The sequence below is a fragment of the Polyodon spathula genome, chromosome 21 (genome assembly GCF_017654505.1).
Source record: "Polyodon spathula isolate WHYD16114869_AA chromosome 21, ASM1765450v1, whole genome shotgun sequence".
NCBI classification, from domain to species: domain Eukaryota; kingdom Metazoa; phylum Chordata; class Actinopteri; order Acipenseriformes; family Polyodontidae; genus Polyodon; species Polyodon spathula.
Window position 1 is genome coordinate 29,827,620 of NC_054554.1, and position 14,071 is coordinate 29,841,690.

Sequence of the window (14,071 nt, forward strand, 5' to 3'; positions counted from 1 at the left end):
CACATGAAGATAGTTAGTGTATTCTACTGTACATGAGTTCACAGGCTATGCAAACAGATATCTACTGCCTATTGCAGAAGTGTGTCTTACAACAAGTGGCATTGATCCTCACAAGTTAGAGATGATGAACAGTGTGCTGCAAGTAAGAAGCAGATTGTTGTTAGTCTGAATCTCTCCATCCTTGCGCTCCCTTGTCTCATTCCTGACATCTCTATTTATAGCACTCTTGTTTTCCATAATGCTCAACATTTTCATATTTCTTTAGAAGCATTTCTTGGAAAGACAAGCCGTGGCATTTGTTCAGCAATTACAGGATGCCCCTGCAAATTAGCCCATTGACATTGATATGTTAAATATTCCCTTGTACATCCCAATTACGCTGCACTGCATGCTTATGTGTTAAAGAAATGGAAGCCAGATTCTACAGCTAAAAATATCCCACAAAAAAAAACCTATATTTAATTTGAATTAACTGTAGTACAAGTAGTCTTTCTTTAAAAAAAAAAAAAAAAAGTGTTTACTATCTGGAATTTGATTCTGTGTAGCATCTTGCTATAAACAGAGTAAGACTATGACTGCATATGTTTTACTTGTTTTAACCTTGATTATATTTTTGCCTTGACAGATTATTGCATATCAGCCATATGGAATATCAGTAGACTGGTGGGCCTTTGGAGTCCTCCTGTATGAGATGCTGGCCGGGCAGGTTAGTTACAGAACTTGTACAGCTTGGTTAAATAGACCAGGTTGTTAACAAATCCACAGTGCAGTAGGGTTCAGGTTTGGGGTTCAAGCACAGACCAAGCCAGTCCACCCTCTTCCTTCATGGCTTGTGCAGAAACGCTTCTCATTATCGGTGTCTGCTGGCTGCTGGTTTGCCCGGGGATGCCAGTGGCATGGAGTGTAGATGGTGGAAAGCACGGCACGCTGCGACCTGCCATGCGTGCAATGGAAGCTCATAGATTGGTACGGTGGTGCCCCAGTTTCTTTGAGAGTGCCAGCTGGTAGGCAGGGAAATATACAGAAATATATTCCAAATATTTGCCATTAAACTAATTAAATTGTTTAGTATTTCTACATTCTGTTATGTGTTTTTTTATATATATATATATATATATATATATATATATATATATATATATATATATATATATATATATATATATATATATTGTTAGTGGTTTATATATTTTTTTAAATTCTTAGAAAGAATTGTATACCAAATGTTTGTGATTGAATGAACAAAATCTTGTTGTATTTCTAAACTCTGCTGAGTGTTTTACAGCTCTGGATGCATGCACAGTATAAATTAATTTCTGTTGGATGGTGTTGCCTTTGAATCCATTAGCCACCCTCTACCCTTCTTTAAGGCACTTCTAAATTTGAGAGTGGCTTAACAGATAGAGAAGGACTGGTGCAGTGCATGTAAGATAGCATGTGATCCACTAGCATATCTTCATCTCCTGTTCCTGATTATGAATCTAGTTCAGGCTCAATACACTATGTATTGTAACCCCATGGCTGTGCATGGTATTAGTTCTGAAGTCTTCACCCTTCATGTAAAACATGCAATTGAAGGAGCAGCCATTTTGCATGCTTTATGTTTGGTTTCTTTTATGCACGTCTTGTTTTTGTGTCTCCCTCCAGCCGCCCTTCGATGGCGAAGACGAGGACGAGCTGTTCCAGTCCATCATGGAGCACAACGTGTCCTATCCGAAGTCCATGTCCAAAGAGGCGGTCTCTATCTGCAAAGGGGTGAGTCAGCCTCGCTGTGTTTCCATGGCAGCGCTTCTTAAAACCACCCTGCCTAACCCTGTCTAATGTGATACAATACAAATTAATACTGCAGCTTAGCTTAGCTGTATTATTCATTAACAAAGGGAATTCATTTGAGAGGGATGAGCGAGCTGGTGTAGCAGTTATGTGATTCTGGTAAGCTATGTGCATTGTCTGGAGAACCTAAGTAGGATCTTCATTGGGAATGCTGTATAACAAATAAGACATACATAGGAAGCAATTAAAATGATACCATGCACAGTAAGCTGAAGCTGGAAGAATAATTCTACCTTGTATTGCATGGGGAAAAAGAGACAGTGCTTCATGTATTTCATCTGCGAAGGAGATGTGGAAGCCGAGCTTTCTTGCTGTAACATTTGATTAATCACAGCTGTGTTGAAATCAGCATAAAAAGAGAGAGCTGTATCTGTGGTTCCTTATAGAGCCTATAGGCCTTTTTTCTGACATTGTTGTTCTAGCAAAGACTGAAACTGATGTTCACAAAGAGGCTTTCAATTGAACTCCTTGACACACTTGGTGTTTGTCTTTTCTTACGTTGCGGATTCAAATCATTTAACTTGAATGTTTCAACATGAATGTGGCATTTTCCACTCTGAGATGAAAGTCGAGGAGTACTGGAGTACTGTACCTCGATGCAGAACCCATTATGTATGTTTTAACAAGCTGCCTGTGCAACACAGAAAGTCCTGCAGGCTTTTAGTGGTTTAGACAAAAATAGGTGTTGGAACTGTCTGGAATAGGTAACAGCCATAGCAATGAACAGCCATAGGTGTCTGGATCTCCTGTGGGTTAATTCAGGAGCATCGCCACAGGAACTTCCCAGTGAGTTACTGAAGTTAAGGTCTGCAATACCAGACCGACAGGCAATTCCAGACACAACCTGCACCATCTTCAGCTGCTTTGTGCTGCTACAATGCTTGTTAGATAAAAATAGATGACGGCAATAGCGCATATTCAGAATTCATTTCTTTATTACCAGCAACTTGTTACATGAAAAAGCAAACGAGTACCGAGTATCAACGACTGCTATATGCAACCTATACATTTTTTATATGAAGCCCATCCATGTAGAAAATGCATCACTATTCCGGAGTTCCATCCCATGCACCACTTGTGCACTATCCTATAAACAGCACTGTAGCGTACTATATAGAATAATATTACCCAAGTATACTGCACACCTTGAATTCAGTACTCGGTTCACATATATCCAACAGAATATCTCCTCAAATCTGCAAGCAGTTTACACAGTATTGCCCACTGTAACAGATGGATAGATGCATTCTAATATGTTATAAAACATCCTGCAATGGATTTTGGAGAATTATATTGCAAAGAAATGTTAAGATCACTTCAGTGTGCATGCCAGGGCGTGTGCTTTCAGGTTTATTTGTAATATCGTCTATATTTGGAATTGTCTGGTATGCTTTCCTCAGAGCCAGCAGTGAAACTGGGACCAGAGGAAGTAAAACAGAGTTTTAGATTGAGGACAGATGGTTAGAGAAACTTTTTGATGTAAATCAAGTATTTGATGGGGGAAGAAAGGACTGAATACATGGATTTTTTGGTACGTTGGGCTTGGTTTGCGGGTCTAGTCGTGGTGTTAGATGTGAAGCACGTTGACAGTGTTATAGCTTGGTTTGCGGGTCTAGTCGTGGTGTTAGATGTGAAGCACGTTGACAGTGTTATAGCTTGGTTTGCGGGTCTAGTCGTGGTGTTAGATGTGAAGCACGTTGACAGTGTTATGGCTTGGTTTGCGGGTCTAGTCGTGGTGTTAGATGTGAAGCACGTTGACAGTGTTATGGCTTGGTTTGCGGGTCTAGTCGTGGTGTTAGATGTGAAGCACGTTGACAGTGTTATAGCTTGGTTTGCGGGTCTAGTCGTGGTGTTAGATGTGAAGCACGTTGACAGTGTTATAGCTTGGTTTGCGGGTCTAGTCGTGGTGTTAGATGTGAAGCACGTTGACAGTGTTATAGCTTGGTTTGCGGGTCTAGTCGTGGTGTTAGATGTGAAGCACGTTGACAGTGTTATGGCTTGGTTTGCGGGTCTAGTCGTGGTGTTAGATGTGAAGCACGTTGACAGTGTTATGGCTTGGTTTGCGGGTCTAGTCGTGGTGTTAGATGTGAAGCACGTTGACAGTGTTATAGCTTGGTTTGCGGGTCTAGTCGTGGTGTTAGATGTGAAGCACGTTGACAGTGTTATAGCTTGGTTTGCGGGTCTAGTCGTGGTGTTAGATGTGAAGCACGTTGACAGTGTTATGGCTTGGTTTGCGGGTCTAGTCGTGGTGTTAGATGTGAAGCACGTTGACAGTGTTATGGCTTGGTTTGCGGGTCTAGTCGTGGTGTTAGATGTGAAGCACGTTGACAGTGTTATAGCTTGGTTTGCAGGTCTAGTCGTGGTGTTAGATGTGAAGCACGTTGGCAGTGTTATAGCTTGGTTTGCGGGTCTAGTCGTGGTGTTAGATGTGAAGCACGTTGACAGTGTTATAGCTTGGTTTGCGGGTCTAGTCGTGGTGTTAGATGTGAAGCACGTTGACAGTGTTATGGCTTGGTTTGCGGGTCTAGTCGTGGTGTTAGATGTGAAGCACGTTGACAGTGTTATGGCGTGGTTTGCAGGTCTAGTCGTGGTGTTAGATGTGAAGCACGTTGGCAGTGTTATAGCTTGGTTTGCGGGTCTAGTCGTGGTGTTAGATGTGAAGCACGTTGACAGTGTTATAGCTTGGTTTGCGGGTCTAGTCGTGGTGTTAGATGTGAAGCACGTTGACAGTGTTATAGCTTGGTTTGCAGGTCTAGTCGTGGTGTTAGATGTGAAGCACGTTGACAGTGTTATAGCTTGGTTTGCAGGTCTAGTCGTGGTGTTAGATGTGAAGCACGTTGACAGTGTTATAGCTTGGTTTGCGGGTCTAGTCGTGGTGTTAGATGTGAAGCACGTTGACAGTGTTATAGCTTGGTTTGCGGGTCTAGTCGTGGTGTTAGATGTGAAGCACGTTGACAGTGTTATAGCGTGGTTTGCGGGTCTAGTCGTGGTGTTAGATGATTTCTAGTTGTTTTGATAGGTGGAACTTGTGATATGTGTAATTGCATGCTGAATATCCTGACAATACTGGTACAGAGAGGACTTATGAGGCTGCTACACTATGCTCCAGTTCCCAATCAGAGAGATGGAGTTCATTTATATTAATTTCTACCCCACACACCCCCCCCCCCCCCCCCCAACAGAAACAGCAACGCGCCAAGTGCTACATATCAATATCTATACATATCTCCACGCTAATCAATATAAAGCAGCTACCATGACTTTGGACTGCTTTTTGCAAATTGAGGATTTGTATTGGAGGAGTCGCTTTCCATCAGCTTCCAATACTCTTGCACAGTGAGTAGGAGAGGCAGTGTGAGATTGTGAAGGATTTCTTTAGCTGGGAAAGGGAAAGCGTTATTTATCTGAAGGAGGGCTCTCGACAACATTTTTACATTTGCATTCTTCTGTGCGGAAATTGCAAGGGAAATTTAAATTGGTTCTTCATTTCCCCTACGGTCACTACAATGTATAATTTTACCTGAATGCTAAGCTTCTTACGGTATATCTTCTGTATCGCTTCACGTCTTTGTGATGCAGCACACACAGTTATGTCTGTCTAATGGAAGTGAACGTGCTTAACAAAAGATCCTTAAAAAGTCTTTTAACGTTACTGAACAGTAACACACAATAGAAAGCTACCTTGAATGTGTAATGATCCTCCCGAGTCAGTTCTACTAGAAAACCAGACAGCAGCCACCCAAGTCAGTTCTACTAGAAAACCCTAACAGCAGCCACCCGAGTCAGTTCTACTAGAAAACCCTAACAGCAGCCACCCGAGTCAGTTCTACTAGAAAACCCTAACAGCAGCCACCCGAGTCAGTTCTACTAGAAAACCCTAACAGCAGCCACCCGAGCCAGTTCTACTAGAAAACCCTAACAGCAGCCACCCGAGTCAGTTCTACTAGAAAACCCTAACAGCAGCCACCCGAGTCAGTTCTACTAGAAAACCCTAACAGCAGCCACCCGAGTCAGTTCTACTAGAAAACCCTAACAGCAGCCACCCGAGTCAGTTCTACTAGAAAACCCTAACAGCAGCCACCCGAGTCAGTTCTACTAGAAAACCCTAACAGCAGCCACCCGAGTCAGTTCTACTAGAAAACCAGACAGCAGCCACCCGAGTCAGTTCTACTAGAAAACCAGACAGCACCTTTTTTTTGGTGTTCTTTTTTTGTGTTTTAATCAGGGCTGAAAAACCAGCCAGAATGAGAAAGGAAAAAGTTCCAAACCGTGATGACAGCGTATTGGCTTTCTCTTCCTGCCGAGTACATTGATCGAGGAGCAGTGCAGAGCCTCAGGAGTTCATCCACAGCCCGTGGAGCCGAGCTTGCTGTCCCTGTGTGGGGGCATTCTCCATTGATCACTGCTACACAGAGAGTGTGAAAGAGAGGCACAGAGAAAGTGGTGGGGTCTCTCCACAGAGTGCAGGGCACCAGTGCAGTATAGACTGTCTCCCCAGCGATGAAAATGCATTTCAACATTTAAAAAGAAAATGTTTGCTACAACTGTAGTAATTAATTATTTAATTATATATATATATATATATATATATATATATATATATATATATATATATATATATATATATATATATATATATATATATATATATATATATATATAAAATCACATTTTAGTGCTTTTAAAAAACAGAGCATGCATTAAGAAATAATTGAAGGCAGTTCATATTTCACATGATCTCCACGCATCAAGTCTTTCCGATTCAAGTCTTTGTTGTTTTTTGTCTGCATTTCCAGCTGATGACGAAACACCCTGCGAAGCGGTTGGGCTGCGGGTCGGAGGGGGAGCGAGACATCAAGGAGCATGCCTTCTTCAGGAGGATCGACTGGGACAGGCTGGAGGGACGGGAGATCCAGCCGCCCTTCAAACCCAAAGTGGTGAGTGCTGAAGACACACCCCGTGCGGTGGGGGTGGGGTACTTTGGGTTCATCTACAGCTGGATATACAGCAGATCTAAAGGGAAACCTGTTTATACTGTTGAAATGCATTGCACAAGCATTACAAATACCATGCATGCCTGCTGTAAAAGCTCTGTATCCATAAGAAGCATGAATGGGGAACCCTGCCACTTTGTCAACTTTTAATTTCCCTTTTTGAAGCAGCAATAATAATAAGCAACTTCAACTATATACAGTAGATGAGATTTGAACTCCAATATTGTTATGTGCAATATATTCATATAATTCAGAAAATAAATGAAGAGCCGGTAAGAGGAAGTGGCCGATAGAAGCCCAGGCAGGCGACGAGTTGCTCCTTTTGAAATGGTCCTTCACCACTGGCTTGTTAAGAACCCTACAAAAAACCATCAGGAGAACCTGTACAGAGGGAGCAATTCCATCTATCATTTATCTTTTTATTTTCTTTCTTTGCCTCTTTCACATTGTGAATTATTAAGAGCCTCTTCAGTAGCCATTAGATCATTCTCTGGGTTAAGCAATATAGTTTTCTTGCAGAAATAAATTACCTTTCTTGCCACAGTTGAGAAGATAACAAATCAAGTTATTTTATATTGAAGTGGACTTGAAAAGAAGCGTGTCTCCAGCACAATCACATCACGGTCCATTCAATGAATTCATCAAGTAAGTGCTGCATCTGAGGACAGCATGCCTCACAGACACAGCGCAGAGGACACAGGCTTCCTGCTCTTGCCAGGAGCCAGCTGCTAATCAGATACAGGCTTCCTCCCAACCTAGGGCATTTGTACAGCAACAAAAAAGAAACACGCACACACATAGTGCTACAGCCCCTTCAAGCTGCAATGTCCCACAAACAATCATGCTCAGTTTTATTGTAAAATATATGTATTGAAGCCTGTTTCCTGAGGTAAGTATTGTGTACCTTTGATTGTTTCAGAGGAGGGGTGAACGCGGGGTGAAAGTTTATGAACTATGCTTTTTACATATGTAAAATAAAAGAATTCCTCTTTGAATGGCTCTCTCGGAAATAAAAAAGGCTTCCCTTAAGAAAGGATGATTTTATTTTTAGGGCATCTGCAGTTAGCATTTATATGAACTGAAAGCATGATAAACGGACAGCCCTGCACTGCACCTGGTGCTGTCGTGATAAAGGGACAGCCCTGCACTACACCTGGTGCTGTCGTGATAAAGGGACAGCCCTGCACTGCACCTGGTGCTGTAGTGATAAAGGGACAGCCCTTCACTGCACCTGGTGCTGTAGTGATAAAGGGACAGCCCTGCACTGCACCTGGTGCTGTAGTGATAAAGGGACAGCCCTTCACTGCACCTGGTGCTGTAGTGATAAAGTGACAGCCCTGCACTGCACCTGGTGCTGTCGTGATAAAGGGACAGCCCTGCACTACACCTGGTGCTGTAGTGATAAAGGGACAGCCCTTCACTGCACCTGGTGCTGTAGTGATAAAGGGACAGCCCTTCACTGCACCTGGTGCTGTAGTGATAAAGTGACAGCCCTGCACTGCACCTGGTGCTGTAGTGATAAAGGGACAGCCCTGCACTGCACCTGGTGCTGTAGTGATAAAGGGACAGCCCTTCACTGCACCTGGTGCTGTAGTGATAAAGTGACAGCCCTGCACTGCACCTGGTGCTGTAGTGATAAAGGGACAGCCCTGCACTGCACCTGGTGCTGTAGTGATAAAGGGACAGCCCTGCACTGCACCTGGTGCTGTAGTGATAAAGTGACAGCCCTGCACTGCACCTGGTGCTGTAGTGATAAAGGGACAGCCCTGCACTGCACCTGGTGCTGTAGTGATAAAGGGACAGCCCTGCACTGCACCTGGTGCTGTAGTGATAAAGGGACAGCCCTGCACTGCACCTGCTGCTGTAGTGATAAAGGGACAGCCCTGCACTGCACCTGGTGCTGTAGTGCTTTATATACTTTTGACTTTCTTCTCCTGTTTCCTATTGTTAATCTCCTTTGTGCGCAGTCCCGGTACAGAGCGGTAGCACTGAAGGCTGTGTGGGATGATGAGAGACATACTCACAGGTGCTTTCCTTCATCGCTCTGCTCAGCAGATGGTTCTGCCGACTCGATGGGCAGTCTAGAGGGTATCTCTGTTTTAGCGGGGTCCCGAAGCCTCAGTAAAACTGACCTGAGACCTTCAAAGAGCCATCGCTAAATGGAATGTATCAGAACTCACAGAATTAGTAGATGTTTCCATGAATGTATTTACAGCACATACATTTTTAGATCATTTTAGCCACATGTGGGCACAAGTCGTGACGAAACTATAAATATTGATTTTCTTCTGCGTTTATTTTGGGTAACAGCACTAAAGCCACTGCTTGTTTTCTCTCTCCAGTTCTGCTAATTGGGTCACACTTTATTTTAAACAACTACTGTACAGCAGCTTACCAACCTTTGAACAATGTTGGTATTTTTTGGTAAAGGTAAATGTTTATTAAAGCCTGATCTCACTACCATTTGCCTTTTGATGAGATTCTGTTGTACAAAAAAATAAGAAAACAAAACAACAGCACATATTCCTATATATCATACTGTAGCTCTTAGGTAGTCAGTTTTAATTCTGGTTCTTTTACAAAATTGAGGTAGATGATACTTGATGATTTGAATTTTTCCTTTAAAAGAATTAAAAGCTGCAGACAGCTGAAAATATTACAAGCGTTAAAAGGCAATTTCAGATTGAAAATGATGCCTGCATTCATAGACATGCATTGAGCCAGCCGGCACTATTGCTCCATTCACCCACTTCAGCAATCCGGGGCTATTTCTCAGTCTCCAGGTTTCCCGAGCATGGAATCTTTCATCATGAAAGTGGAGCATTTCCCTGGAGAGATGTGGTTGATTTATTGGATAGCGATGGAGTAAATCCCCCAGTGCAGTCAGTAGTATAAATGAAATGCCTCTCCTGCGAAGCATTACCAGTGATTAAGCCTGAACCCCAGCTGTTCTGGGTACATGTGGTTTCTGACTTTTGCATGGATATATGTTGTATAAGGAAGCTGCCAGAGGATTGATGTAAAAATTGTTTAAAGGAGAAAAATCAAACTGGATAGGGTGCAGTAAATTACAAAAAGTCACATGTATTGGTTTAAATGTGAAAAATGAAGAGTGCTGCTTTTTGTGGAGCGGTTTTCCCTTACACCTTCCTCTTGGTTACAGATGGGGGAGGTGGGATTGCAGCTTTTGCTGAACTCCAATCAGTTTGTTTATTTGGTTTAGAAACTATTTAAACAATTTAAAGTTTCTTTAAATATTTATAAATTAACACTATTCAGTGTTTAATTAGTAGGGATACATAAGTACATGTATGCAACTATTTTTCCTTCTCTCTCTTTCCACAGAGCGGTAAAAGTGCAGAGAACTTTGACAAGTTCTTCACGCGCACTCAGCCAGTGCTAACACCACCAGATCAGCTGGTAATCGCCAACATCGACCAAGAAGAGTTTGAGGGGTTCTCCTACGTCAACCCCCAGTACGTCCCCCCCTCATTGCTGAGCGTGGTATGAAGCTGAGAAGCAACCATGCACAGAAAAAAAAACAGGAAGGAAGGAAGGAAGGAAGGAAGGAAGACGTATTTGCAACATCTCTAATCCAGGAGCGAATAACAAAAAGACAAAAAAATTATTTAATAATCATTTTTCCTACTGAATCTATGGAAACAAGTGAAAATAAACATAACATGCATATCATGGTGGAAATAAATGTGTTCATAACCAGTGTGCATTGCAGCCAAAGTTTGAGTGGGCGTTAAACTAGATTAAAAAAAAAATCTGTACACACTGTTCATAACGTGTTTGGCTCGGACCACTGGATTTTTTCAAAGCAAAGAGTTCTTAAAATAGCTTTTAACTTATTGTTCTTCTTGCTGTACTTCACTGCATGCTTATAACCCTAAACCTGTGGTTCCAGTTACTCCCAGCGGGACTCGTTACTTTCTTGGCTCTTCCCATTATGAATGCTAGTGGAAGTGCTGAGACTCGGCAGTTAAAGCAAGACCAGTTATTTTCAAACAGAGTTGAGCAACTAATGAAAGGGTGGCCTGGATGGAGTGTCTGGAACAGTGCATCCTCGTTTCACAAACCAACATCTATCCTTAAACAGTGAATGCACTGCATAGGCTCCTGCCAATTGAGATGCAGGGCATTTCTTGTCTTGACTGAGCTCAGGGTTGATCATTCAGATTCAGCCACGTAAGATACGGGCGCGTGTATAAGCTAGGTCGCTTTTGGGTAACGAACGTCATATTTACATATCTGTCATATTTCTAAGTCGTAGAAAAGTTTTTGTTTTTTTTCGATTATATATAATCATGTGCCAAAATGCTATCATACTAGGATAGTGGGATTCTGGTACAAGAAATTTTACGATACAGGTATAATGTATAATGCAAGTCAGAGGTTAAGAGATCAACACCACTTGACTGCAAGTGAAGACTTTTAAAGTTAATTTGTAGATGCATTTGCGCTTTCAAGCAATTACTGTAAAAAGGTTTGTTGCAGTATTGTCTCTCACAGCAGAATAGACAGGAATCTTCCGATCCGTGCCCCTTATGGTTTCAAAAATAGTGTTCCATGGAAGGCACTGGAGAAATCCGATCTGCATATGGCGCTTTTTTAAAAACAGGAAACCCCTATTTTTTTATGTTTCTGTTTTTCATACCAGAGTTTGGAAATTTCACCTATAACCTCCCACTGTTGCAAGTAGTAGCAGTAGCATGCTTATTTGGCTCATAGTGATGTAGTGGGAAGTAGGGTTCAATTAAAGGAGTGCAGCGGAATCTTACAAAGCTAAAAGCGAACCTGCATGTAGCTTTAAGGAATTTAAACAGAGGTGGGCAAAATATTGGGCAAATGCACTGTACTGCACTGCACTGCACTATACTGCACTGCACTGCACTGTAGTAATCAGACAGCAACTGAATGGATCACTGTAGGACTCTACAGCAGGCCAAAGATTTCTAGACAAATCTAAAATATTGCATCTCACTTTGAAGAAACTGAAAAAAAGAAGAGCGCATAGGGTTATAAAATTATAAAGTAAATACAAAAAAAAATGAAATAAGAACTGAAAAGATGCTAAACATAGTGTACATAAGGAGAAATGGAAATGCATCTGTATGCGTCATGCAGTTATCATGTTTCTGTTCAACTGCCATACAGAGCTGTACTAACTATATAACCCTATCCGTGTAAAACAGAGTATTATATTTAATTAAAAATGTGCTATATTTGGGCTATGTAAATTAGATGTCGAGGAATGAACGTTTATTCTCTTAGAGATAGTACCTTATGCTTGACTCAATGTTTGTTTTTCTTCCCTCTCTCTCTTTCTGTTTATTACAAATGGTTTATATTTTATTCATGGTAAATCAGTTACAATTTTTGTATTACAAAAAAGGCTTGTACTTTCAAAAAACTTGCAGTTTTTATACAAATAACTGAATGTGCTTTTATTACATTAGTTAGCTGATAATTGAAGTGGAAGACAGCTGTCCTAGCCATGGGGGAGGAACGATCTTCACTGTGTTCTTTAGCTTTGCTTTCAGTTAAGTGTTAAAAACTGCAATGGTGCAATTGGACTTTGTTGCTCTTAGATGTGCCAGAAGATACATATTTTTAACGATTTTATGTTTTTGTGCATATCTTTGATTGAATGCATCTTTTTGTTGGTATTATCAGTGACTTGGAACAGTTTTGCCTACCGGAGATGCATGTAAAAGCCAGGTGCATGCGGTGTTGCATGCACGGTTCATACAGTAAACAGGGTCACAGTTCTTCAGCATGTTGATTAAGTGTCAAACAGTGTCTGATCTTTTACAAGCCACTGCCATTGTTGAGAAATAGACAAAATCACGTTTTCATTCATTCCCTAGACGATGCTCGTGGGTCTTGATTGCAGGTTTTATTTTTCTCATTTTTGATTACGACAATGCCGGACTAAAAATAGAAAGATTTCAGCAGGCAGTTACTTGTTGCTCGATAGAAATAACGACAGAGATGCAGTTTAGTTTTTAACAGCAGTTATTAGAGGCGATTGGACTTTGGCTGGAGGCATGCCTAGTTAGGAAAAGCCTCAGTTGTTATTACAGAATGTTGCCAATATCGACTTTGCACTTACAAAGTTCCTCCACCAAACAACGACTCTTGTATCTCAACTCAAATGATAATACAGGGTGTGTTAAAGCTGAGTGAACATGAAGCCACCGTTCCTGAAAAAGTGTTCAGAAGCTTTCCCATTCAGGATGAAGTCTCCTTCTTCTAAGTCTGTTTTGTTTTGTCTTTGTTTTATACTGTGTGAATGAAACCTGATCTCTTGGCCAGTTTTAGAGAACTTTGCATGTCCTGATTCCCATTTGTGGTGCTGAGCTAATCCTGACTACTCCCTTAATCTGCTGCTTCACCTTGCTGGAAATATTTATTTATTAAGTATGAAATGGTACAAATTCTTGTTGTTTCTTTTATATATTCTTTTAATCACTTGTTATTTCATCTAATTTAGCAATGCTGGTTAATTCTGTGTAATATTCTGGCCAAACTAACATCACCCCCCCTTCAATTTACATGGTTTACAATACAACTCTTTATAAACACAAAGCTATTTAGACATGGTTTATGCTACTGTATAATGTTTGTTTTCAAAGGTATTCAAAATGTAACAGTTAATCATTTTCTAAAAAACAATAAATACATTCTTATCAACGTTATTGTAACAGTGTGACAAAGTGCTTGGCACTTGCCTCTTTTAAAGGAAACTCTTTCAATGCACTTCTGGCAGTTTTATATATAGAAACCAGTCAGAGGTACTACACAATTTATACCTGCTGCACTTTGTGAATCAGTTAATTTTTAATAGAGAAGGCAAGCACCATTTGGGAATATAACGATTCTGAGATATTCATTTGGAACCAGGAGAAAGTTATTTTCTCTTGTTATTTCATTGTATTTTACAGGCTGCTCTTGACAAAGTGCTCATTCTTTTAACAAATTCTTTCTTAACGATCCACTTTATAGTACCTGTTCCAATTATTATAATAATTGTTATTGTCATTATTATTGTTACTGTTAATTATTTCTGAATTCTGAACTAGTGCTTTCTCTACGTTTGTTTTGCATGTTATGCTTTGGTTCCCTGTTAATTGTAGTTTGAAGGACAATGTGTACAAATAAAAAGAATGACTCTGTAGTCTGTTTGTTTTGATCTCTATTTCCCTTGCTGGAATGTTGAACTCCCCTGGCAAATG

The 14,071-nt window shown here is 41.0% G+C and overlaps 1 protein-coding gene across 3 annotated transcripts in view; it reads left to right on the top strand.

Annotated features, from left to right (window-relative positions):
• The window catches only part of LOC121296360 (protein kinase C alpha type-like), a 105,415-nt gene extending 91,402 nt beyond the window's left edge, over positions 1-14,013 (top strand). For all 3 annotated transcript variants that reach the window (XM_041221843.1, XM_041221844.1, XM_041221845.1), the window contains 4 exons: positions 626-706; positions 1,648-1,755; positions 6,630-6,770; positions 10,173-14,013. In XM_041221843.1, coding sequence (XP_041077777.1) covers positions 626-706; positions 1,648-1,755; positions 6,630-6,770; positions 10,173-10,337 — 495 coding nt within the window. In that variant the 3' untranslated portion in view covers positions 10,338-14,013. The remainder of the gene's footprint in view (positions 1-625; positions 707-1,647; positions 1,756-6,629; positions 6,771-10,172) is intronic.
• The last annotated feature ends 58 nt before the right edge of the window (positions 14,014-14,071 follow it).